Source organism: Equus quagga, chromosome 14 (assembly GCF_021613505.1).
Source record: "Equus quagga isolate Etosha38 chromosome 14, UCLA_HA_Equagga_1.0, whole genome shotgun sequence".
In the NCBI taxonomy this organism is placed as follows: domain Eukaryota; kingdom Metazoa; phylum Chordata; class Mammalia; order Perissodactyla; family Equidae; genus Equus; species Equus quagga.
This window is the reverse complement of record NC_060280.1, coordinates 18,909,034-18,936,273: the sequence shown is the minus strand read 5'-3', so window position 1 is coordinate 18,936,273 and position 27,240 is coordinate 18,909,034. Positions and strand designations below refer to the sequence as shown.

Below are 27,240 nucleotides of genomic sequence, written 5' to 3'. Positions count from 1 at the left end.
TAGGGTTAATTAAATGTTGTATTGAACAATGAGAAGATGTTGATCCTGTTTTTTGGGGGGTTTTTTATTGTTTTTTTTACTGAGGAAGATTTGCCCTGAGCTAACATCTGTGCCAATCTTCCTCTATTTTGTATGTGGGTCACCACCATGGCATGGCTGCCAAAAGTGGTGCAGATCCATACCCGGGAACTGAACCTGGACCACCAAAGTGGAGCACGCCAAACTGAACCACTAGGCCATGGAGCCGGCCCCCTGATTATTATATTCTTAAAACATTAATGATAACTATGCTTAGTTCGAACTACAGAAATGTTAACTACTATTATCAAGAATAACTTCTACTGGAACTATGAACTTTAAATAAGCAGGAGACCCTTACTACTCATCAGTTCTGTAAACTAGAAAAAGTACCTAATTACACAGGCTTTAGAGTCCTCATTTATGAAATGAAGAGTTTGTACAAAACCTCTATGTTGTGCTTAAGAATATAAACCTTTGACCATATTAGAAAATATTCAATTACATTTACTATACACAAAGAAGAATATGCCATATCTAATGAAAAATTTATCCTGGCTGAAATTAAAATCTCTGGAACATATTCAACATATTCAAAAATCTTTATGGGGAAAGTGAGGGAATACTTGAACAGTCCAAATTATCCATCTAAAAAGCAAAAAAGTATTTAACATTCAAAAATAATATAACTCGGGGCCGGCCCAGTGGCACAGAGGTTGAGTGCGCACATTCTGCTTCAGTGGCCCAGGGTTCGCTGGTTCGGATCCTGGGTGCGGACATGGCATAGTTTGGAAAGCCATGCCGTAGTAGGCATCCCACGTATAAAGTAGAGGAAGATGGTCATGGATGTTAGCTCAGGGCCAGTCTTCCTCAGCAAAAAAAAATAATAATAATATAACTCTAGTACTACTTGAGAAAAGTTTTCCAAACAGGTCTTAAAACAACAATGATCTGATAACTTAAAAAAATGAATGATTTGTAAAGTTAATATAAAAAAATAAGGGGCCAGCCCTGCAGCCAAGTGGTTAAGTTCGCGCGCTCCGCTTCCCGTGGCCCAGGGCTTTGCTGGTTCAGATCCCCAGTGCAGACGTGGTACCACTCGTCAGGCCACGTTGAGGCGGCGTCCCACGTACCACAACTAGAAGGACTAAACATACACAACTATGTGCTGGAGGGATTTGGGGAGAAAAAAGGAAAAAAAAAAAGATTGACAACAGTTGTTAGCTCAGGTGCTAATCTTAAAAAAATAAGAACTACAAGATAATTCAGGGTGCTTATGTGAATGTGCTCCCATCTTAGGTAAAGCCTACTAAGGACATCTGGAAATAGTGGGCAGCTTGGAGATCTTAGGGCTTAACACAGTGAAATTCCAAAATGGTTCTACTGCCACACTCCCCTCTTCACGGCTCCAGAGTATTCTTTATCATGAGGAGTGAATGGCCAGCAACCATAATCTTGCCCCTACTCCCATCAGTAACTTCCACAGTAACTCAGTCTCCCTCGTCTTTAACCCAAATAATAAAAATTCAGGGAAATTAAACTTAGTTTCTCATCATAAAAAAAGCTGAGAATAAGTGGTTTAGTGGTTATAATAAACACCCTATCTATTTACACTAAAAATTCTCTTTTTAGGGAGGATGATATAGGAAGGTGCCTGTTTAAAGAGAGAATGGGAGCAGGAGAAGGATGGCATCAAGGCTGCCATCTCACCTAAGTAAACTGTTCATTCAATAATCCTTCCACACATGGTTATTAAGGGTCTTTCATGTGCCAGGCCCCAGGAATATAAAAATGAGTAGGATACAATCCCTGTCTTAAAAGAGCTCATAGTCAAGTACAGAAGTCAGTAAAATAATCAACACAAGATATCTTTTTTGAAAATACATTAAAAATCTATACCCCCAGCCAATTAATAGGAAAACATCCAGGGAACTCACTAAAAACCATGTTCAGCTGAAATTTTGTGAAACATGCCTAAATATTATGTACATGTATGAAGAACATATAAACACATATGTAAAAGTAACAGCTGTCATTTTTTGAGTGCTTTTTCTGCTAGGCAGAAGACCCTGATTATGAGGTTATTTAACCCTAACAATCTCATGAAGCAGGGACAACTATTACTATTACTTTACAGAGGACAAACTGAGCTCGGTAGTTAAGTGATCTGGGCAAATCACATTCCAGTAGGTGGTTAATCAGAAACTCAAACTCAGGCTGTCTGACTCAAGAATTTATGCTCAACTGTGACCAACTAATCAGTTATCCCACCTTGTGCAGATCCTCACGGCAAAGAGAGAGCAGGAGTAGACACTATTGATCAGGAACCTCTCAGCCAAGGACAGAGCACCGAGTCTGTACAGGACTAGGAGATGCCACTCACTACAGCAGGGAAGGAATATCCCACCATGCATCACACCGTGACTGCATGATGCAAGTAACGTAGATGTCCTCTGCCACTGACACCGTTTAGATACCTTGAGGCATCCCGGGTAGGAACTTGAAGCCAGTGGCAAACTACTGAAAGATTAAACAGAGTGACATGACCACTTTATTGAAAAAAAATTACTCTGGTAGCAGTGTGGAACTAGCTGGAGAAGAATTTAACTGAAAGGGGAGGGATTACAGAGGCTGCTATGGCACACTGCTGTCTCCCAACAGCCACGACGACGGCGGCGTAACAGAAGCCCCGGTTCACTAGGGATGCTTCTTCCCCACATTCTCCATCCTCCTAGTTGGAACATGGGTGTGAAAGAGCCAAGACGTTAAGTATAATTTGGAAACAGCCTGGGTCCACATGGCTATAAAAACTCAAAACTGTCTACACTCAGACCTTTATGTGAAAGAGAAATAAATTTCTATATTATTTAAGACATTTATGTTAGGTCTCTACTACAGGCAGCCAAACCTCTATCCCAACACGGTGCTCTTTACAGCAACCAAAGTAGGGACTGAAAAAGACCTGACCTATGGCACTGACTGTGGGAACAGAGAGAAAAAGAGGAATGTGAGAAAAATTTTAAAAGAAAAATAAAACACTTTGAAGTGAAAGTGAAGGAGAAAGAGAAAAGTGCAGCAAGTTTCTGACTTGTGTGAATAACCAAAAGGAAAAGGTTTGGAAGAGCCAGATATGTTTACTTGAACATGTTGAATTCCCAATTCCTATGAGAAATTCAGGTGGCTCTTTTTTTGTGTAGGCAGTCCCACCTCCCAGTCCCTCCTACATACCCTTGCTAGTATCTTCTCGACGCCTTACAGCTGTCCAAAACTATCAGATCAGTATAAATTTATATACTTCATACTGATACGGATGTGTGCCTTTTAAAAGAACAATTTTCTATTTCTCTGCTAGTAAGATTGATCAAGCCTAGCAAAACTAGATAAATTCCTTAAGAACAAAGCGAATCTCTTCCCCCTCTCCCCAATCACTCAATGGACACTTGACTGAACAACTAAAAGAAAGCCATTCGGCACTTTGCTTATGAAAGGCTGTTAACCTTTCTTTAAAGGAGGAGAGTCCAGCTTTTCCCTAAATGCTCTAATCCTATTAGTCTAACCTATAAAATGGCACAGTCAGTATCTAGCTTGTTTTTTGTTGTGGCATCATACCTGGCACATAATAGTCAATAAACATTTCCTGAATAAACAAATAAATAAATAATATACTTATCTGGGGATCCCCCAATTTCAACAAAGGATTTGTGCACAGTCTAAGAACATGAGCCTTTGACTAAAAAAATACCAGGATTCAGATCTGATACCACCAGTTCCAGCTGTATAACCTTGAGCAAATTACGGAAGTTCTCTAAATCTCAGGAATTTTACTTACCTTATATATTTGTTGTGAGAAATTAATGACATTAGATAAAGTGTGGCACATGGTATCTGATAAGTGGCAGCCATGATTAATAGAAATTATGCATCCATCTTTCACACAATTAAAAAAGGCCAGAGACTACTATCATATAATCTCCTGAAAATATATTATGATAACTTTGTCAAATGCTATAGTGTTTTCAAATATTTCATTCTTCTACAACCACATTCCTCAAACACACAATCTGAACAATAGCAATGAAGAGATCTGGGGGGTAGGAGGGTAAAATGGTTTTTTGATAATATGGTTAACTTGTATTTTCAAAAACCTTCAGTTTTTCACTATCGTAAATGAATCTTATGGTTATTCCCTCTCATTTATTTCCTTCTTTAAAAAAAAATGAGTTTTATTAATCTAATCCTGTATGGATTTTGGTTTACTCAGGCTAAAATTATTTGGTAGAACATCTGTCTCAAAAGAAAAAACAAGTAACATTCTTTTCAAATTCCATATAAACCCGTGGGACAATTATATAAAGTATTTATAAAATTCACTCCAGTCCCAACTGCTACTTACCATTGCAAATTAATTTTCATACTATTATTTTCCAAGTTTGTTCTGACACTTGATTTCTCTCTCTAAATGTAACTAGACTTAGTTTAAGCTGGAAAAAACAGAGGACATATTTTTACCTACAAGCAGATGTCATTAACTATCAACAGACTTTTTTTCACTTAAAAATTTCCCCCAAAACTAGTCATTTTCTTTAAACAAGAATCTTCAATTTCAAGTTTTCAAATATTATATTTTAAATAAAATATAACAATATAATATTTGCTTAAAGGAGAAAATAACTTGAGATCTCGAGTTCCCAAACAAGTTAATTGTTTTCTTCAGATTATGGTACTAACTGACCTTGTAAATTAATAAAGCACACAAGGAGCTACAATGGATCAAGAAGAAAGAAGTCACCTACAGAATGGTCTCATGGGTGGAAAATGGGTCTTTCCAAGGAAGATATGAATTCCTCCTCTTAACTCAGTCTATTAGGGAAATCACTGACAAGAAAGCCCTACAAATCTGTCCATTCAATAAATACTCAGTAAATAATTAATCACCTCCCACTAAGTTAAGGAGTCTGCTAAAGTAATAGACGTATCTCTGCTGAAAGGACTTTGTTTCCAGTTTCAAAGATTTCTCTATTCACAGAATGAATATTGGGACTTATTTAGACCACGCCCTCAAGGAACACTTTCAGCCTACATAAATCAGACAAATACAAAGTAGATGACCTTGGAATTTTCAGAACTCAGATTCCTGGTTTTAAATATTCTTAAGACATAATAAAGGCCAAAGACAAGTAGCAATTTGTAATATTTCAGATACAATTTGAACTAGGTATAAGGTCTGATCTCCCTGATCCAGTCCCTTAGCGTTCTCACCTTCATGAAGCCATGCACTTTCCTCTATTGTTGCTTAAGCAATAACTTTTAAGCAATTTTTTTTAAGACTTTATTTTTCCTTCTTCTCCCCAAAGCCCCCCAGTACATAGTTGTATATTTTTAGCTGTGGGTCATTCTAGTTGTGGCATGTGGGATGCCGCCCCAGCATGGCCCAATGAGTGGTGCCATGTCCTCACCCAGGATCCCAACTTGTGAAAGCCTGGGCCTCAGACGCAGAGTGGGGGAACCCAACCACTCGGCCACGGGGCTGGTCCCTCAGCGATTTTTTTCTAATTAAAATCTTCCTGAAGGAAATGAGAGTATAAACTGATACAATCTTTCTGGAAAACAACTGAGCAATATACGTCAAAACTATTTTTTTTAATGTTCTTTTGGATTTCAGGAATGGTGGAACCAGAAGTCTAAATGATGTTCCAAACAGTTCTGTCTCTCTCTCTATTTTTTGGCTATATTTGCCTCTGTCCAATATCCAAACAAACCCTCTAAACACGGCAGAGAAAACACACATTGTCAGCCGCAACTTAGTCATAGTGTCCTACCTTAGTCATCCCTGTAGAAAGAGAGTGACTTTCTTGTTCCTTCCAAAAGAAAAGTCTCAGGAATGGCTCTAATTGGCCCAGCTTAAGGTAGGAGGTGGGAGTAATTAGGATTGACACTTTCCTGGAACCACGGGGAATAGAGGACACGCTTCCCAAAGGAACGGATGCTGAGCAGAAAATTAACGTATGTACATATCCTTTGACCCAGCAATTCCACTTCCAGGAATTAAAACTTACACTATTATTGTGTGCCAGACACGATTTAAATAATTTACAAGAATTAACTCACGTAATCTTCACAACAACTCTATGACATAGATACTACTATTTATTATTATCCCATTTTAGAGATACAGAACTCAGACACAGCAAACTTAAGTAACTTGTCTAAGGCCAGAACTAGTACGATGCAAAACCAGGAATCAAACCCAGATCATCTGGCTCCACTCCACGCTTTTAACTACTACACTTTACTGCTCTTTTTTTTTTTAAGACTGGCCCTGAACTAACATCTGTTGCCAATCTTTTTTTTCTTCTTCTTCTTCTCCCCAAACCCCCCAGCACCCTAGTTACAGGTCCCTCTAGTTCTGCCATGTGGGATGCCACCTCAGCATGGCCTGATGAGCGGTGCCATGCCCACACCCAGGATCCGAACCGGCGAAAGTCTGGGCCACCAAAGTGGAGCACAGGAACTTAACCACTCGACCATGGGGCCGGCACCCTACTGCCTCTTTCTTTATCTACTTATCCCAAGAAATTAAAGATGAATGCAAAGATCTAGCTAGGAGGATTCATCACAGCACTATTTACAGCAGCAAAAATTTAGAAATAACCAAACTGTCTAATCATAAGAGATTAATTGTAAAAATTATAATATGTACATTAAATTATAAATTAAAATGATAAAACACTTTAGCTAATAAAAACTAATGCTATAGGGGGCCAGCCTATGGCCGAGTTGTTAAGTTTGCTCTGCTTCAGGGCCCAGTGTTTCACTTGTTCGGATTCTGGGCGAGGACACGGTACCACTCATCAGGCCACGCTGAGGTGGCGTCCCACACAGCACAACCAGAGGCACTCACAACTAGAATATACAACTATGTACTGGGGGCTTTGGGGACAAGAAGAAGAAGAAAAAAAAAGGAAGATTGGCAACAGATGTTAGCTCAGGTGCCAATCTTTAAAATAAAAAAAAAATTAATGTTATAATATATATTTAGAATGTGGAAAGCTGCTAATAATATACAGTCAAGTTCAAAAAACACAGACTGCATAAATGAACAGATGCTATGAACTTGTTTTGTAATAATAAAAAAGAAATGATACATATAGATACACATGGATGCACAAAAAAATCTCTGGAAAGATATTTGTTAAGATGTCAGCAGTACACCACGTCACACCCACTAGGATGACAGATAACAACAAAGGAGCAGCAACTGCAAAGTCAAGGAGAACAATCTTGATTCCTTAGGAGAGCGGTATGTAGTTCACTATAGTTGAGGCTTACTTATTGGCCAATTATAAGCTACTCACATAATTTCCTTAAGTCTTTCAACAATTTCTTCAACAGCTTCAAATCTCATGACCCACAAGTACATATAACTCTTGGCAAAAATGATGACTTCACCATATCATTTCCTTAAAATTATCCAATAAAAATACATAATCCCTACTGAGCCTCTATGTAATATGTACCTAAAAGACCAGTTGTGCTATTTTGGTTTGGTTTCTTAATTAGATGCTTTAGTAACTAATTATTCTGTTTAATCATTAGTAGGAAAAAAAACCTCATTATACAAGAGAGTAAAAAGAAAGCAATAGGACAGCTTTCAGAAACCATTACTTCAACTTAACTGTACAAATTAAATCAGTCCAGGATTTAGATGTTTTTGGACTTAAGCTATTGTTTTTTAAAAACTGCTTCAACTTTCATGCTTACTGAGTAATAAAAACAGTATCATTATTTGTTCAGATTAAAACCAAACAGGAAAGATTACAAAGCATCAATTAAAAATAAATATAAACCCACAGTTCTACAAAACTTATTTTTCTTTTAAAAGTAACAGAAAATATGATGCTTGTTTAGCTGTGCTTTGATTTGTACATGAATGTTATGACCACGTTTCTAGGTAATATCAAAGTTTTGTCAATGCTGGGACCATGGGTAGAAAACAGGTACCAATACAAAGATGGCCTCTCCCCACACTGGTGTATGTGTAACTCTCCTTTTCTTGTGCTGAATTCTAATACAGCAGACCAGATGGTGCTGTATTTTAAGGCCTGTGGGTAAGGAAGGGAAGATCTCCTGATATAATCTCCATAAGATCTCCTCGTATAATCATCCAGACGAGACAGATCCTTGGACAGGAAACTAGAGGCAAGAAGGTGGACCTTAGATAGATCTGGCAGGAATGGACTGTCTGGCCCCCACCTAGGGCCTAGACTTAGGCAGACCTGTCGAAAGGAAAGATGATCTCAACTTCGTGATGGCAGGCCAGAAACCAGGTAGGACAATATCTCTTTAGGAGACCACAAACCAAAAAGGAGTAAAGCATACCTTGCAAGCCAGATGACTAACTTAAAAATTACTCTCTGGCTTCAATACCCTTTTGATTTGTTTTTAGCCTTTATATAAGTCTTATTTCAATGTTCCAGCCTTGCTTTCAGCTGTGTGTCAGCAAATAAAAGAGAAATGACTGAGTGGGGAGGGAGTTATTTGGGTCAGAATGTTAAGGAAAAAGTGGCATTCCATGAGAACACTGGAGAAATAGAAGAATTGGAGCTCTGAGGTCAAGTCAGCCCCTCCCATGTGGTGGCTTTTTTTCCACTGCCAACCTTGGAAGACTGGGGTTTCATTTTATTAGGAGAACCAGAAAGTTTCTAGAACCAAATTAACTGCAACAAGATCTGAAGCGAGAAGTACTATAGTCAAGAGTCAGCAACTTTCTGTAATGTCTGAAAGTTTTACAAGTATGTATTACTACAATAAGTAAAACAAAAAACATTTTAGAAATAGACAGGTCAGTCAAAGGAGGTATATACTGATGCACTAGAACCACGACAGTATGAGTCAAAACTGGGTAAGAAAACAGATAAGCAGAGTTTCTAATCACCTGGACAGAAGAATTCAAGAGTTAAGCAGAAAAGATCAGTCGGAAAGTAGGTCTGCAAGTAGGTAAAGTCAAGATGTGAGTAAAACAGGACACAGATTGTAGAAAAAGGAGACCAGACCGCCAGTCTGAAATCAAAGTCAATTAACCTGCTTCCTATGAAAGTAAGCACTTGTCCCAAGGTGGTACCCCATTTGTGCTTGTAGGTGTGAAAGCACATCACTTTAAAAGAATGTAGTGGCAATCTCTGAATTCCAAGACCAAAAAAAGGTATTTTACTCCTTAGGAGCCTAATTCTCCACTGGGACAACTCAGTGGGTACGACACCCATCTCTCTATAATATCCTACTTCCACAATGTAAAACTGAAATATTTTATTTGTTAGACATATTAAATATTGTTTTAATTTCATGTTTTTAATTTCTAAGGTAAACTATCTATATACCTTACGAAACTAAAATTACTTTTACTTATGTGACTTTTCATTAACTTTTATTCTATGGCCTTAACAGTCTTTCATAAAAAACAGGTTTGCAAGGGGCTGGCCCGGTGGCTCAGTGGTTAAGTGCGCACATTCCACTTTGGTGGCGTGGGGTTTGCCAGTTCGGATCCCAGGTACGGACATGGCACCACTTGGCACGCCATGCTGTGGAAGGCGTCCTACATATAAAGTAGAGGAAGATGGGCACGGATGTTAGCTCAGGGCCAGTCTTCCTCAGCAAAAAGAGGAGGACTGGCAGCAGATGTTAGCTCAGGGCTAATCCTCCTCAAAAAAAAAACAGGTTTGCAAATCCTCCTCAGTTCCAAGGCTGCAATAGAATCTTAAACAAACAAAACAAAATACCAATATGCTAGGAGAGGTAAAACAAAAATTGTTCCTTGGGGAATAGATAACACTTAAACAATTCACTGTCCCAAACTAATATTTTAAAATAAAATGAAATTCTATAGCTCTATCCATTTTCAATTATATGTACCTGTGAAGGTCTGCTAAGTACCTTCTTAAAACAACCTTTAAAAGTGTGTATAAGAACTTGGTCCCATGATGTAGTGGTTAAGTTCAGCGTGCTCCCCTTCAGCAGCTGCAGTTCACGGGTTCAGATCCCAGGTGCAGACCTACACGACTCATCAGCCATGCTATGGCGGCAACCCACATATAAAGTGGAGGAAGACTGACAACAGATGTTAGCTCAGGGCTAATCTTCCTCAGGAAAAAAAAAAGTATGTAAAACAATGTGATGTTTCATGGCTGTGTCTGAATTTATGTGGTATTCATAACACCACAGATTACAAGATGCTTTAGGTTTCAAAACTTGAAAATTCTCAAGTTTTGGTCACAGTTATAATCAGATAAAGCATTAAGTTTAAGAAGCTTGAAAAGAAGCAATTTTTTTCTGAGATTATAGCTAATGATCTTTTAACAGTGATCACTTTGCATAGTTTAACACTTACATTCTACAAAAGACTTTGCTGATAAGGGGAAAAAATGTTTCTCACCATAATTAGGAGTCCGGAATCACCTGTTATACCAAAAAATAGCAACCATACTTTGCAACAGAAAAATATTTTCAAAAGCAAGGTCATCTTCCTGACTGCCAAAGTTCTCCTATGGAAACTTTTGAACCTCTTGTGTAACAGGCTTTTAAATTTTCTTTTCCAAAGTATCAAGAATTTCAACTCCAGGAGCCGGCCCGGTGGCACAGCGGTTAAGTGCGCACTTTCCGGTTCTCAGCAGCCCAGGGTTCGCCAGTTCAGATCCTTGGTGCGGACATGGCACCACTTGGCAAAAGCCATGCTGTGGTAGGCGTGTCACATATAAAGTAGAGGAAGATGGGCACGGATGTTGGCTCAGGGCCAGTCTTCCTCAGCAAAAAGAGGAGGATTGGCAGTAGCTAGCTCAGGGCTGATCTTCCTCAAAAAGAAAAAGAATTTCAACTCCAAAGATGAAGTACAGAAGGACAAGAAAAAAATGCAATGAAAAGTGACTGGCCTCTGAAAATAGTTGGAAAAAAAACTATCAAAACTCTCTTAGCTGCTCTAATATAATCTTCATTTATTACTTATCAGTTCTCTTCTGGTCCCAGTATTTCAGCCAAACTGAGATCTACTCATCGTTTATCACTTCAGTGCCTTTGCCATTACTACTGTCCCCTCAACCGAAACCCCTTGCCTATTCCTCTTCCTCACTCTTCTTCAACCACTTCCCCGAGGCCCTGCTATGTATTTACAAAGAAAAGCTTTGATTTAAAGTCAGAAAGTCAAGTTCAAGTCCCATTTAATCCCATTTAATCCCATTTACGACCCAGATGAAAGTGGGCAAGCTTTTAAGCTTTGATGGACCCCACAGGGTAACTCATTGTGTAACTAGGAAGAGTCATTGAGATAGATAATGTATGTGAAAACACAGAATTTTTACTTTTTACTTTTTTTTTTTTTAAGCGAGGAAGATTGGCCCTGAGCTAACATCTGTACCAATCTTGCTCTATTTTTTGGGTGTAGGTCCACACCTAGGAACTGAACCTGGGCAGCTGAAGTGGAGCATGCCGAACTCAACCACTAGGCCACCAGGGCTGGCCTTACAAAATTACTTTTTAAAAATCAAGTCTTATATTTAGCACTGTTCTGTCCAGATAAATTTCCTAATATTTACAAACAGCTAGCGTTATAAAAACTGCATGAACCATTGTGTTTGTAGTGGGTTGAATACTGTCCCCCTAAAATTCATGTCCACCAGAACCCTAGAATGTGACCTTATTTGAAAATAGGGGTTTTGCAGAGGTAATTAGTTAAGGATCTCAAGATGAAATCATCCTGGATTTAAAATAGGCCCTAAATCCAATGATCAGTGTCTTTATAAGAGAAAGGAGAAGGAGATCAGGACACAGAGACACAGAAAAGGCCATGTGAAGACAAGGCAGAAATTAGAGTGACGCTAGTACACATCAAGGAAGCCTAGGACCACGAGAAGCTGGAAGACCAAGGAAGGTTCTTCTCTAGAGTCTCCAGAGGGAGCACTGCCCTCCTGGCTCCTTGACCTCAGACTTCCAGGCTTCAGAGCTGCGAGAGAATAAGTGTCTGCTGTTTTAAGCCACACAGTTTGTGAGAGTTTGCTATCGAAGCCCTAGGAAACTAACAGTGTTGGAGAGCCAACCTGTAGCTATTACACAATATATCGTACTACTGTTAAGACATCTTAAAACGTGAGGATTATTTCTCTGGTACTTCCCTATAACAGTGTTAACACTCCCTTAAAACACAAGCATTTTTCTTTTCTCTTCTTAATCTTTTCTTCCTATACTCTATACTCCACAATAATCTGGAACTGCACGTAGAACAAAAAATATCTAGCCTGTTTGAAATTAATTTAAACTTAAGCAGAAACTGTATGAAATATTTACATAGGCAAAATTATTTTTTCATTCATTTTTTCAGTAAACAACAGAACACTTACAGATATACTGAAAAAATCTATTTTCTGAAAAATTCTACAATGAAGACACTGATCAGTATAAGGAAAAGTAAAATAATTACAAAATTATAAAAGTCCTATTTTCCTTCACAATGTAGACTACGGAAATGAGAATTTTAAATGAACAGCATTTACTTTATAAACAATTTCATATGGGCCAGCCCCGTGGCCGAGTGGTTAAATTCACATGCCCCACTTTGGCGGCCCAGGGTTTCGCTGGTTCAGATCCCGAGTGTAGACATGGCTCCGCTCATCAGGCCACACTGAGGTGGCGTCCCACATAGCACAACCAGAAGGACCCACAACTAGAATATACAACTATGTACTAGGGGGCTTTGGGAAGAAGAAAAGGGGAAAAAAAAATTCACAACCCAAATAACACTCAAATTCAGCAACAATTAAATAACAGGAAATTAAATCTTGTGATATTTAATGATCTCAGTTTTGACAATAGCCATGTTTTAAAATTAAGAAATAATAGTCCACCAACACAATAATTTAGTCAATGGCTTCACTTTTATAATAGTTTTTAACGAAGGTGATAACATGTTGGGCACAATGACCTTCAATATATAAATTAACCTATAACTGGGAAATAAAATTGCTGCTCGAAAAGTTGTTTTGAGAGGTTTGTTAGGTTTCTTGGGAATTCATTATTTAGATTCCTGTATTTAAGATTTAAAATCTCACCCTGAAACTTCTTGCTTAGCACATTCACCACTCTTTTCCCAATACTTCCCTGTCTGTTAATGCTAAGTTTACCCATAGATTTCTGGTTCTATAACATGTCTATGTGACTTGTCACCTCCCACAAAGTCCCACAGCTGATAAGCGACATGTTTTGATGTACACCATTATAAAATATCTCTAGGATTAATGAAATGGCAATTTTATTTTCCAAAGTCCACACTCTTTAGAGGGAAGGAATCAGAACTCACTGATAGATCTGCATCTTGTACACATGTACTTGAGACCCCAAGTCCCGAGGAACTTTCTTCCCATACCTATCCCCACACTCCAGCATCAATTGCTCTCATTCCACTGATTTCCACTCTTCTACCTTCATGTATGCTCAAATCTATCCAATACTTTTCTTTTTTTTTAAAGATTGGCACCTGGGCTAACAACTGTTGCCAATCTTCTTTTTTCTTTTTTTCTGCTTTTTCTCCCCAAATCTGCCCGGTACATAGTTATATTTCTAGTTGTGGGTCCTTCTAGTTGTGGCATGTGGGACGCCACCTCAGCATGGCCTGACAAGCAATACCATATCTGAGCCCAGGATCCAAACCGGCCAAACCCTGGGCCACAGAAGCAGAGCACGCGAACTTAACCACTCGGCCATGGCGCCAGCCCCAATTTTTTAAAACTCTCATTGGACCTCATTGTTTCTGCAATTCAATTCAAACATGTCTGAATCAGCTGACAATTCTGGGATACAAAGAAATAAAGTAACTTTTATCCTAAAGAGAAAGCATTCAAAGTTTTCCAACCAGATATTCTTACCTCTCAAAATCAGACGACTCAAACAAATGGTCCTCATCTGCTGCCTCCACTTTCTATTCTTCCTCTTGCTTTAAGTTTTGCAGTCTGGTCTACAACACAACATTCCAGCTCAAATAATTCTGGGGTAAGACTATGCTTGATATAAATTCTCAAAAGACAGCATGGTGCACTGGAGTATAGGTGTCACGAAACTTCTAGTCCAGGATTTGCCACTCGATAGCTGTGTAACCATTCACAAGTGGGGGGGGGGGCGTAGTGTCTGTGTGAATGGACAGGCATACCTGTTCCTTATCCATAAATTGGACTGAATTAGATGATCTGAATAGTTAACTTTCAACTCTAAAATTTTATGAAATGCAAAGATCTTCATTAATTCCACATCTCACTCATCTCTATCTGCCACACCTGACATGGAAAAACATTCCCTTACTTTCTATGACTCTGGATTCCGATATCATTCACCTCTGTATATCTGGATTAAGATTAGCTACATGCAACAGAAAACTCTATAATAGTTTAAACATACAAGGTTATAGTCTTTCATGTAAAAAAAAAAAAATCCAGAAAGGTAGCTATGACAATCTCACTATAAGTCATTAGGGACCCAGGTTCTTTCTAGCTTTGTGCTCTGATATCTGTAGGGTGTAGACCCTTATCTACATGGTCCAAGATGGCTGGTGGAGCTCTAGTCTTTATATCAGCATGCCAGTCTCGGGAAAGAGAAAAACTAGAAAGGCATACCCTCATCCGTTAAGAATACTTTCGGGATACTGTGCTCACCATTTCCACTTACATTCAACTGACCAGAACTTATTCACATGTTTCTATCTGTTAGAAACTTGAAAACAGTCTCTCTTCTGCATGGCCACATGACTAGCCAAAAATCATGGGTTCTATCACCATCGAGGAGAAAAACGGCTATTGAGGAAAACTAAATGTCTCTCCCGAACTCTCTGACCCCTTCTTCTATGGTTCCTTTGATTTTCCATCCTCTTAGCAACAGTGTTCCCCAAAGCTCAGCCCTTGGTCCTCGATTCTTGTGTCTCTACACCGACTTTCTGAGGGCACTCACACAGTGTCACAGCTCTATTTAATCTAATGATTCTCCAGTCTTTGTGTCCAGCCCCTACTTGTCCCCTCTTTTGAAGTCTCCATTTGAATGGCTATAAAATAAAACCCATTACTTGCCCAGCTCACAAAGACACACAAGTAATTTTAAAAGAAAAGCATTTTTGATCTTCTTATTTAAATGACAGTATCCAAGTATCCCAGACCTTCAGGTTTGGAATTTTGAAGTCACCTCTGACTCCTCTTTCTACTTTCCACAAGCCATAGGTTGCAGGTCATAGTGAGCTTCTAAAAAGAAATGAAATAAATTGGACTACATGAAGTTTATATAGCATATGACTTGGGACATGCATTTATCAAACTGGCTCTGGCCCCCCACAACACTACCGTAATGTTCTAAAGTCACTACCCTAATTATCAAGTCCATGGGCCTCTTTGCTATAGACTGAATGTTTGTGTCCTCCCAAAATTCCTATGTTGAAATCTAACTCCCCATGTGATAGCATTTGGAGGTGACTTACCTCACTTGGTGGGATAAGTATCCTTATAAAAGAGACCCTAGAAAGCTCCCTTGTCCCTTCCACCATGTGAGCACACGGTGAGAAGACGGCTATCTATAGGGCAGGAAGTGGGCCCTAACAAGCCCCTGAATCTGCCCGTGCCTTGAGCTTGGACTTTCTAGCCTCCAGAACTGTGAGAAGTCAATGTCTGTGGTTTAAGTCACTCAGTCTATGGTAATTAGTCATAGCAGCCCGAACGGACTCGGACACCATGCCAAGTCTTAATTACACATGATATCTTTAGAGCATTTGACATTTATTCATCATTTCCTCCTCCTCAAAATTCTCTACACCCACTTTGCATCCTAACACACTATCCTGGTTCTCTTGCCATATCTCTTACAACTCCTATTCAGTTTCCTGGCTGCTACTGCTCTATCTACCTCTTTTTTTCTTTTTTAAAGATTTTATTCTTTTCTTTTTCTCCCCAAAGCTCACCAGTACATAGTTGTGTATTTTTAGTCATGGGTCCTTCTAGTTGTGGCATGTGGGACGCCACCTCAGCATGGCTTGATGAGCAGTGCCATGTCTGTGCCCAGGATGGGAACCAGTGAAACCCTGGACCGCCGCAGCAGAGCACGCGAACTTAACCACTTAGCCACTGGGCTGGCCCCGTATCTACCTCTTAAATATTGAATTTTCTCTGGGCTTAATTCTTAGGCACTCCTCTTTTCACCCCATACACATTTCCTAAACAATCTCATTTTTTCTTTTTATATCTGACAATCAACTGGCTATTGATAATTGCCATATTAAACCTTTAATCTTCACTTCTTTCCTTACCTCCTGATCCAGATATCTAAACACCTAAATGACAGCTCTACCTTGATTGGAGGCAGGCACCTTTAATTCAACATATCCAAAACTAAGCTCGGCATTTCTTTCCCTCATCCAAATTCATTTCTTCTCCTGAATTCCCTATTTGCATGATTCACAGCATCATACTCACCCAATTACCCAGGCTAGAAACTCTGTTACCCTCAAGCACTCTTTTTCCTTTACCCCTCACAACTACGCATTAGTAAATTTTGCTAATTTGAGCTTTCAAATTTCTCCAGAATCCAGACCTTCCTTTCTACTCCCACTGTAAAAGCTCCTGAGTCTTCTCACACTGGTCTTTCTCCCTCCAGTCCATTGCCATTTGAATCACATTTCTACCTTGTTTCTTGCTTTTCAAGAACCCCACTTTTCAACAGATCCCACTGTCCACAAAGTCAAGGCTAAATTCCATTGCCTGATATACAGAGCTTTTCACAATCTGACTCCAACCCACGTCAGCATCAAAGCACCTCAATTCCCATCTACATTATACTTCTCGTCATTCCTGGAACAAGACATTCACATGTTTACATGTTTTTCTCTCTGCCTGCAACCTCCCCTACTCTCTTTTCCACATGGCAAAAGCTTATTCATCCTACATAATTCGGCTTAAACAATCTCTCATAAGAAGTCTTCCCTTTCCCTCAGTAAAGTGAATCCGTCTTCTTCATTATCATCACTTATTTCAAGACTGTCCCTATTAGTGACTAAGTTAGAGACAGTCTTATTCTTTACTCATTTATTTTTGTTCTAGCACTTAGCACAATGCCTGGAAAAGCAATAAATTCTTGTCAAATCAATGAATTACAAATGCTTCTTGTCAGCTGGCAACAAAAGCAACCAAGAAATCCTAAGTACTTCAATACAGAATGTGGGAGGGGGAGGGAACCCAGGTTGACTACAAATTACAATGGTTCAATAATGGTTCAATTATCAATTTTTTAAATGTTTCAAACTATGATATTTCAGGTATTGTGCATAAATTTACCTTTTTAGCTTATCTCATGTACACAACTTAAATAAAACTGATGAAATACCTAAGAAATATTTCAAATGTTTTCTCTAATATACTTAAGCAGGTTAATATGAAAGAATACAAGAACCTCAATGATTATGATACTTTACTCCAGGTTAAATACCATCTAGACAAATGGATTAAATTCTAAATGTATTACTGGAAAACAAAAGTAAACAAAAAGAAAAAAATTAAAGGCACACAAAGGAATTAACGCATGTGGTCATTTTAAATTTTTCTTGGCTAGGGGCCAGCCCCGTGGCCGAGTGGTTAGGTTCCCGCGCTCCGCTTCAGCGGCCCAGGGTTTCACTGGTTTGAATCCTAAGCACCAACATGGCACTGCTCATCAGGCCATGCTGAGATGGCATCCTACATGCCACAACTAGAAGGACCTACAACTAAAAATGCACAACTATGTACCAGGGGGCTTTGGGAGAAAAAGGAAAAATAAAATCTTAAAAATAAATAAATAAATTTTTCTTGGCTAAATCTCATAAAAGTAGAAATAAGAAAAATTAAAAGTTGGTCAAATAACTTCACCTATTAAAACAAATGATATTTCCTGGGGCTGACCCCGTGGTCGAGTGGTTAAGTTCTCGCGCTCTGCTGCAGGTGGCCCAGTGTTTCGTTCGTTCGAATCCTGGGCGTGGACATGGCACTGCTCATCAAACCACGCTGAAGCAGCGTCCCACATGCCACAACTAGAAGGACCCACAACGAAGAATATACAACTATGTACCGGGGGGGCTTTGGGGAGAAAAAGGAAAAAAATAAAATCTTTAAAAAAAAACAAAAAACAAAAAGCAAATGATATTTCCTAATTATTGTGCCACAGTACATATGCAAAGTCTGGAAAATACACTCTTAATTTCAAATTTCCAAAATCAAACTTATAAAAATCAGCGGTTTTCAAGCTATGTTCTCCCCAGCATGACACTAGTGTTACAGGAGCACAAAACTGAAAATAACTTAAATACTTAAATATCCAATAATAAAGCGAATGATGAAGTTAAACTGATATACCCATAAGATGTAATAATTCAGCCAATGAAGATTATATTTTTCTGGAATTTTATAGAATAACTTTTCCTTATGTCATCGTTACAGAAAAAACAAGGATATTATGAGTATCTTTTTAATCTTCCTTATAGTTTTTAAACTTTTTATTTTGAGATAGTTGTAAGAAATAATACAAAAATCCCATTTCTCTTTACTCAGCTTCCCTCAATGGTAACATCTTGCAAAATTATAGTATAATATTAACACCAGGATATTGACATTAATCCAATCTACGTTCTTATTCAGATTCCCCCAGTTATATTGTACTCATTTGTTTGTGTGTGTGTGTGTGTGTATTTAGTTCTATGCAATTTTATCATATATTTAGGTTCGTGTATCTACCACCTGGTCAACATAAGAAACAGTTCTATCACCACAAAAAGCTGTTACTCTTCTATAGCCACACTCCCCTCTCATACTCCTTCCTTATAGTTTTTTGTATTTTCCATATTTTCAGCAATTATGTATTCATTCAATGCATCTTTATTAATCACCCGCTATATGCCAAGTACTGTTCTTTGTATACAATTCAAGTAGCATGTATTAACTATTTTTTCCAGTCTGTAAAAGTAGTTTTTCAAATGACGTTTTATTTTCTTTCAATTCAATTTTAAATAGAAATATGATATACAATGGAATACTACTCAGACATAAAAAAAAAAGATGAAATCTTGACATGTGAGACAACAGTGATGGACCTGGAGGATGTTATACTAAGCAAAATAAGTCGGATAGAAAAAGCCAAATATCGTATGATTTCACTTACATATGGAAGATAAAAACAACAACAAACACACACAGACAACAGATTAGTGGTTACCAGAGGGGACGGATAGTGGGGGGAGGGCAAAATGGGGTAGAGGGGCACATTTGTACAGTAACGGGTGACAACTAGACTTTCGGTGGTGAACACGATGCAGGCTATACAGAAGTTAACATATATTGATGTACACCTGAAATCTATGTTATAAACCAATGTTACTCAATAAAAACATGTTAAAAAGAGAAATATGAAAAAAATTAAAAATATTATTAATTGAAAAGACATTTTAGGAACAAAAATAAAGAGTGTGTTGGATGAATAATTCTAGAACACTCTGGTATTAAATACAGAAGATTTCAGTATCATATTATCATAATATGATTAGCTTTTATAGAGATTTAGGTAAGAAAATCATACTAAATCCTGAAAAAAGCTTTATAATAGTTTTCAGAATCAATTAGGTTTATTCATCACTTATAATTCAAACAAGTACACAGATTTAGTGGATTTTCTTCCAGTAAGTTTTTACAAAGGGTTTTACATTAAAAAGACTACTCAAAGGATACAACTTAAGATATAAAAGTATTCCAATGTCTAAAAAGTGACCCAAATTAAAACATCTGCTCTTAAAAAGACACTGTTAAGAAAACGAAAAGGCAGGTCACAGACTGGAAGAAAATATTTGCAAAACACCCGATAAAGATTTGTATCTAGAATTAAAAAAAAACAAAACACCTCAATAAGAAGAAGTCAAACAATCCAATAAAAAAGAACAAAAACTTAATCACTTTATAAAAAATATTCAAACGCAATATGCACATGAAAAGGTGATCAACATCATTAGTCACCAGGAAAATGCAAACTGAAACCACAATGAGATACCACTATATATCCACCAGCATGGCTAAAATTTTTTTAATTTTAGATAATAAAAATAAATAAAAAGATTGATGAGAACTCTCATATCTTGCTGGTAAATATGCAAAATGATACAGTTAGTTTGCAAAACAGTTTGGCAGTTTCATATAAAGTTAAAAAGACACTTATCATATGACCCAGCAATTCTTCTCCTAAGCATTTATCTAAAAGAAATGAAACCATACGAACACTCAAAGATCTGTATGCAAATGTTCAGAATAACTTTGTTCATAAAGCCAAAAACTGGAAACTCAAACGTCCACCAACTGGCGGATGGATAAACAAATTGTATTATAGCCTGCAATAAAAAGGAACAACTGACAATACATACAAGATGGATAAATAGCAAATGTATTTTTCTAAGTGAAAAAAAGCCAGACATAAAAAACTATACAATTCCATTTATACGACATTCTAGAAAAGACAAAAACTTCCAGACAGAAAACAGATCAGTGACTGCCAGAGGCTAGGGAGGGAACTGACTGCAAAGGCGCACAAGAGAATCTTCTGGAGGGATGGAAATGTTCTATATCTGTATCTTGACTGTGGCAGTGGCTACACTTATGTATACACCTGACAAAACTCATTGAACTGTTCAGTTAAGAAGGTGAATTTATTGCATCTAAATGATACGTTAATAAACATGACTAAAGAAACATCACAAGTTAAAAAAAAAAAAGATACATTTCACTATTGAGATTCTACAGTTTATAAAAGTTTCCGGATTTTGTTACTTAAAAAAAATAATCTTCCTTTTCCCTGCTGTGGGGTGGGGTGGAGATTGTCAGAGCCCAAGTGAATCAAGGAGGGAGTCCACATGGGGAGGAACTGGCGAATGTGTTCAGTCAGAGACCAAGCACCATACGGAGGGTGTCAATGCGGAGTGGCAACCAGGCATGGGGCACTGGGTCCGAAGAGAGCGAGGAGGTCGTCTTCACACGGAAGCAGCCAGTGTAGGGTGTCAGAGCCTAAGTGGGGTGAGAAGTATATCCAGTATACCCACCAACAGTGGGGAAGGTGACATGCGGAGTCAGAGCCAGAGCACATTAAGGAGGCTGTCCTTACATTGGGACATCCTGGCATGGGCTGTTAGATCCTGACAGAGGCAGAAAGGTGGGAGACAGACAATGAAGAATCTCAGCCCAGCAGAAAGAGGAAGGCATCCAAGAGAGGAAGTGGGGGTAGCAAAGATGAAAGATTGGTTAAACACGGAGACTAAATGAATAAAAAATACATTAAGGATAATGGGAGCCAGGTTTCTGTCAGAGAAGACCATTACAAATATGAAAAAAGGAAAAACTAGAATGGATCCTGGAGCATGGGACTGAAACAGAGGTAGTGGAATGAACTCATGGTTTTCAATATATACAGATAAATAAATATAGACATAAATGTATGCATCTGTGTGTAAATACATTTATTTCCCTGCTCTGTCCATTAACAGCACCAGGAGCAGTTAGTAACCCAATAGCAATAAACACACTAGCACTGAGATCTTAGCTTCTAAACGTTATTCTCCACTAAAAGGATGCGGGGCTCCCTAGAGAAACAGCCGATGCTAGGACTAAGGCAGGGGCAGTACAAGATAAGCCGAGAACATCTTCTTGTGCCAAAAAGTAAAGACATGCTCAAAGAATGATGGGGGCACATCACAAGAACACAGAAGCCAGCTTGAAAGGGCTCTCATTGGCCAAAGGAGGAAGAATTTGAACACCAAAATAAACAGTAACAGAATATAATCCGCTAAAAAAACTCAGAAAACCATGAATCTTTATAGATATGAATACTGGGATACATTAAAAGTTTGATGAGGAACAAAATATTTACATACATAGTGAAAAGTACTCACAAAAATTGTTTAATAATTATACATATTAACTTTATAGTGAGGAAATCTGCAGACATTGCTTATCTCAAGTAACCAAAGTGAAAATCACCAATAATGAGACAAACTGAAATTGCACACCACCTGACAGGATGCAACGAGCATCACTTCTGTGATGATATTCCTGCCCAAGTACATAACCTGTATGCATCCAATCATAAGAGAACAGATAATTCAAAATTGAGGGGCAGTCTACAAAATCTTCAGAAGTGTCAAGCTTATGAAGGTCAAGATAAGATGAAGGAATTGTTCCAGATTAAAGAGACATGACAAATAAATGCAACACATAATTCTGAACTGGATCCTTTTGTCAGTAAAGAGATCAATGGCACAATAAACAAAACTTGAACAGTATGAGACTTACATGGAGTTATCAGTGCTAATTTCCTGATTTTGACGATTGTTCTGTGATTATGTAGGAGAATATCATTGTTTATAGAAAACACACACTAAAGCATTCTGGTGTGATAGGACATGAGGTCAGCAGCTTCCTCTCAAATGGATCAGGGGGAAAAAGTTCTTTGCACCGTACTGGCAAGTTTTCTGCAAGTTTGTGATTGTTTCAAATTTTTTAAAAGTGAGGGAAAAAACAGTATCGCTAAAAATGAAATAATGTTAAAAACGGTCATTCTCCATATTGTTAATCTTGGTAAGAAAGAGACACCAGACTATGCAAAATTACTAGGAAATAAAAAGTAAAATTTTGGAGCCTCAGGTCATGAGTAATGAAAGAGTAAAGAATATAAAAGGTTCTCACTAAAGGAAGTTATTAGGAGAGGAACAGCGAAAGGGGCAGTCGACCTAGAGTGGGTAGAACAATGGTATTCTGACGATACCAACGGCTGTAATCAACAGCAAAACACAATCTCAGCATCTCCTCTGAAAAATGAAGGGACTGTCTAGCTGATATTTAAAATTCCTTGCAAACGTGTGACCAGAATTACCCTGAAATAGATGTGCTTCCCCAGCTCAATTTATTACATTATGCTTAGCTACACAGTAATACAAAGGAATACACATACAAAAGTAAACGTGCAGGAATCCTGAATTCTCCTAAGTTGCGGAAGTCCATAAATTAAATTAAAATGCGATGGACTTGCCAAATTGTTCCTTACGAAGAAAATCTTGTAACGGAGGAAAACAATTAAAACACACTGAAGTGAAACAAGATCACCTTCTGCTGACCGTCCTTACTTAAATAAGTGTTCAGACTCATTCTGAACTGGCCGTCACATCTGTCCTGAAAGAACAGGGAACATTTCCTAGAAATGTTTCAAAGCGCAAGGATCCCCTTCCCTTCCCCGGCACCACGCGTTCACCGGGGCGGCGACCAGACGGGCCCCCAACAGCGCAGGGGAGAGGCAGCCCTGGACGCTCCGCACTTCCTTTTGGAGAGGACAGCCCCCTGCGTCACTCATTACTCACTCAGAATGCAGGGCAGAAGTTCATCCCCGAGGAACTTAGCACAGTAGGCTCCCACCCTCCCAGCCCTGCGGTCCTGGCCCAATCCCGCCGGCATCAGGGCGCTGCCCCCGGTACCCGGCGCCCTCCAGAGCAAGGGGGCCGGCGCCCAGACTCGCCCCAGCTGGGCAGCCCGGGCCCCGACGGACGCGGCCTCCCCCCCGCCCCCGCCCCTGCCCCTCAAGCGGGCCCCTCACGCCCCCCGCGACGCGCAGCCCGGCCCACAAGGCCCGACGCCCGCCCGACGCCGGCCGGCCGCCCGCTCCGCCGCAGCCGAACCCGGCCCGGCCCTCCCCGCCTCCCGGCCGCGACGCCCGGCCCCGCAGAGCCCACTGGACGGCGGCCGGGGGGCGGGGGCGGGGAGGCCCGGGGGCGGCGCCCGCCCCACACCCTTACCTGGCTTCTCGTGGTCGTAGCCTACCACGATGAAGTAGTCGGCCAGCCGGGCCATGGCCGCCGCCGCCGCGCCCGAGAAGCGGGTGCCCGTCGCCGCCCTCGCCGCCGCCGCCCACCGGGCCCGGGAGGGCTCAGCATTTTCCCTGCAGCAGCCGCAGCGGCAGCGGCGGCACTTCAGCCATGTTTGACAACCGAGGCGCGCTCTGCGCCTGCGCCGCGCCTGGCGCCCGCTCCTCCCCCGCCCCCACCCGCGTCGGCTCGGTGGCCGGAGCCGTGGCGGTGAGCCCACCCCCACCCTCCGCGGGCGCTGGACCGCCGCGTGTGGGCAGTGGGCAGCCCGGCGAATTCCCGCCTCGCGCCGCCACCGCAGCCGCTCGAGGTGGCTCCCTTGTAGGCCTGGCTGCCCCTTCGTGGCCCCCCTCCCCTTCCCCCTCCCCTTTTTTCCTAAAGCAGGGTGTCTTTCCTTCCGCCTTGTCTACTCCTTTCTGGATCTGGGAAGAATCGACAGGGATGGTTGAGGGGTCCCCTGGAAAGTTTGCAGCTTCCCCTCCCCCCTCTCTCCCCAAAGAGGAGATTCTCCCGCCCTCGACTGGAAGTATGGAATTTGCACCGCCAGGGCTTTTGCTACACGTTTCCTGTTTATGTTGTGCAGATGGGAATTTTAGGAACATGCCATCGAGCAGGCGGGGGAGGGAGAGGCTTTTGCGCAATCCTCAGAGGCGCCTCGTGCTTCAGTGTTGGGTGGGCTGGGGGGCGGTTGACCTGGGCTTCCCCCGGAGCTGGAGCTGCCCGCGGGGGTGGGAGGGAGGCTGGATTCCATCGAAGAACGCCGCATCCTCTGTATCCTCCTGAACTGGCCGGGTCCAAGGAGTCCGAGGGAGTAGGCTTGGCGCTCCCAGGGGAACCCCTCCTACCTGGGCTTTCAACCCTTGCAGCCGTCCCAGGGCTCTTGTAGCAGGAGCAAGTGATGACTTCCAACTTACCTGCTCAAACACGCAGTCAAAAAAATTAGTGGGTCTTTCATCGTCCAATGTAGGAATTATTTAGATGCTTTCTTTTTTGCTGCATCTCTTATTGGTCATTTCGAATTTGGCTGGTGAGACGCCCAAATGAGCTTTCTTTGTCATGTTAGTATCTCATGAAATTTTAGTAGCAGGATATGTTACCTGACAAGTGGTAGACTGAAGTTTTGGGAATCTCCTTGGTTTGCAAATGTGATCATCTTCACGGTTGCTTATCACTACTCATTCTTTTTTTTGACTGTTTTTTTTTGCAAGGTAAGATTTGCCCTAAACTAACATCCGTTACCAATCTTCCTCCTTTTTTCTTCCTTTTCCCCACCAAAGCCCCAGTACATAGTTGTGTATAGTTGAAAATTCTCCTGGTTCTTCTAGCTGAGCCTCCACCGCAGCATGGCTACTGACAGACTAGTGGTGTGGTTCCACCCTGGGAACCTAACTGGGTGGCAGAAGCAGAGCACACCGAACTTTAGCTGCTAGTTCGTCAGGGCTGGCTCTTTAACTCATTCTTAATTCAGGATTTAATCTTTATCATATACATATAAGATCTCTTAGCAAAGCATCTGGTGTGTGTTTAACAAATATTTTTAACGAGTGAATGTACAATTTCCCCCAGCTACCATCAGGAAGCTGCAATGGCTTGAACTCTGAACTGGAAGTCCAGAGAGTTGGTGTCTCAGCTCCTGAAAGTTTAATTGAACATTTCCTCTTTTCTGTGCCACACTTTCTTCATCTACAGATTGAGAGGGTAGGGCTGCACTAAAAGAACAAACTCGCAGAAAGGAATACTTTAGGGGCTCATTTGCAAATTGCTTGTGGTCAAACTGAATCAGCCTAGTTGTAGGGGTGGAGGTAAGACGACAGATTGATCTTGAAAATTGTTAAGGTGAGAAAGCTTCAGTCACACCTCAGGTAAGAATCTTCTCTAACTCCCCTGAGAGCTCATCATCCAACCTGATCACTTTCAGTAAAGAGTAATCTTACTTCCTTGAGAGGCAGCCCATCCCACTGTTTAACACCCCTATTATTAGAAAGTTCTTCCTTATTATGTCAGAGTTGTCCTGTAACTTCCCCTGATTTTGCTGTCTGGAACTATCCAGAAAAAAACAAAAGCTATCTTGTATGATAGCCCTTTGGATATTTAAGGCAGCTATCATGTTCCTTCTCTATTTTACTTTAATTAAAGTGAAATTCACATATCATAAAATTAATCTTTTAAAGTGTACAATTCAGTGGTATTTAGTACATTCACATTGTTGGGCAACACCCAAAAGAAAACCCCACACCCATTAAGTAATCGCTCTCATTTCCCCCTTCCCCAGCCCCTGGTAACCTCCAATTTGCATTCTATCTCTATGGATTGACCTATTTTGGATATTTGATATAAATGCAGTAATACACTATGTGATCTTTTGTGTCTGGGTTCTTTCATTTAATAATGTTTTCAAGTTCATCCACATTATAGCATGAACCCCTACTTCATTATGTTTTATGGCTGAATAATATTCCATTGCATGTATAACCATATGAAGTCCAATTTATCAATCTTTTCTTTTGTTTTCTGTCCTTTTGGTGTCATTTCTAAGAATCCAAGTTCATGAAGATTTACTCCTATGTTTTCTTCTGAGTTTAATAGTTGAGCTCTTGTATTTAGGCCATTGATCCATTTTGAGTTAATTTTTATATATAACATGAAGTAGGGGCCACATCTTACTTTTTAAATGTGTTGGGTTTTATTTCATTCACAAGTATTGGTTTAAATTACTTTTTAACTTTTTTAAATCAAATCTTAGCTGATTTCAAGCGTAGAATCAAATGTTGTGTGCTTTTAGATATGCTCCATCTGTTAGGTCATACATAGGTAGGCTGCCAGACCACTTGCAAATGGGTGTTTCGTAGCATTTTGACATATCCCAGGTATATGTGTTTGTATACATACACAATCATATTTAGCACACACTGGAGCTGTGCTTTGCTTCTCAGCCAACAGCTGCCAGTCTGCTGAAACTGATAAGCCCTGAGAAGGCAGTAATCACTGAGGTTGGCCAAAGGCCAAACTATCCCCTGAGATAACCGCCATCACCTTTCACCAAAGAGTGAGAGAGTAAAGCAAGGCCAGGTTTGTTTTACTGAAGGTTGGCAGGAGCAGGAAGGGAGGAAGGCTATGCAACACAATGATCATATATACACAGCAGATGCCTTTCTTTTACCCGTTAGAAGACAAATAGGAACCGATTGCTAGTGACCAAGAATTATCAGCCCAGGGCTCCTACAGTTGGCTGTTGTGGAGTGAGTGGTTGATCTGTACAGTCATTTCAAGTGCTTCCTGTGGTTAGCCACTACAGTTCATAGAGG

General features: G+C 40.1%; 1 protein-coding gene across 5 annotated transcripts in view; it reads right to left on the bottom strand.

The window, feature by feature from the left end:
- SBF2 (SET binding factor 2) overlaps positions 1–24,061 on the bottom strand; it is a 463,187-nt gene extending 439,126 nt beyond the window's left edge. For all 5 annotated transcript variants that reach the window (XM_046684984.1, XM_046684986.1, XM_046684988.1 and 2 more), the window contains exon 1: positions 23,867–24,061. In XM_046684984.1, the coding sequence (XP_046540940.1) occupies positions 23,867–23,921 (55 nt within the window). In that variant the 5' untranslated portion in view covers positions 23,922–24,061. The remainder of the gene's footprint in view (positions 1–23,866) is intronic.
- Between the last annotated feature and the right edge of the window lie 3,179 nt (positions 24,062–27,240).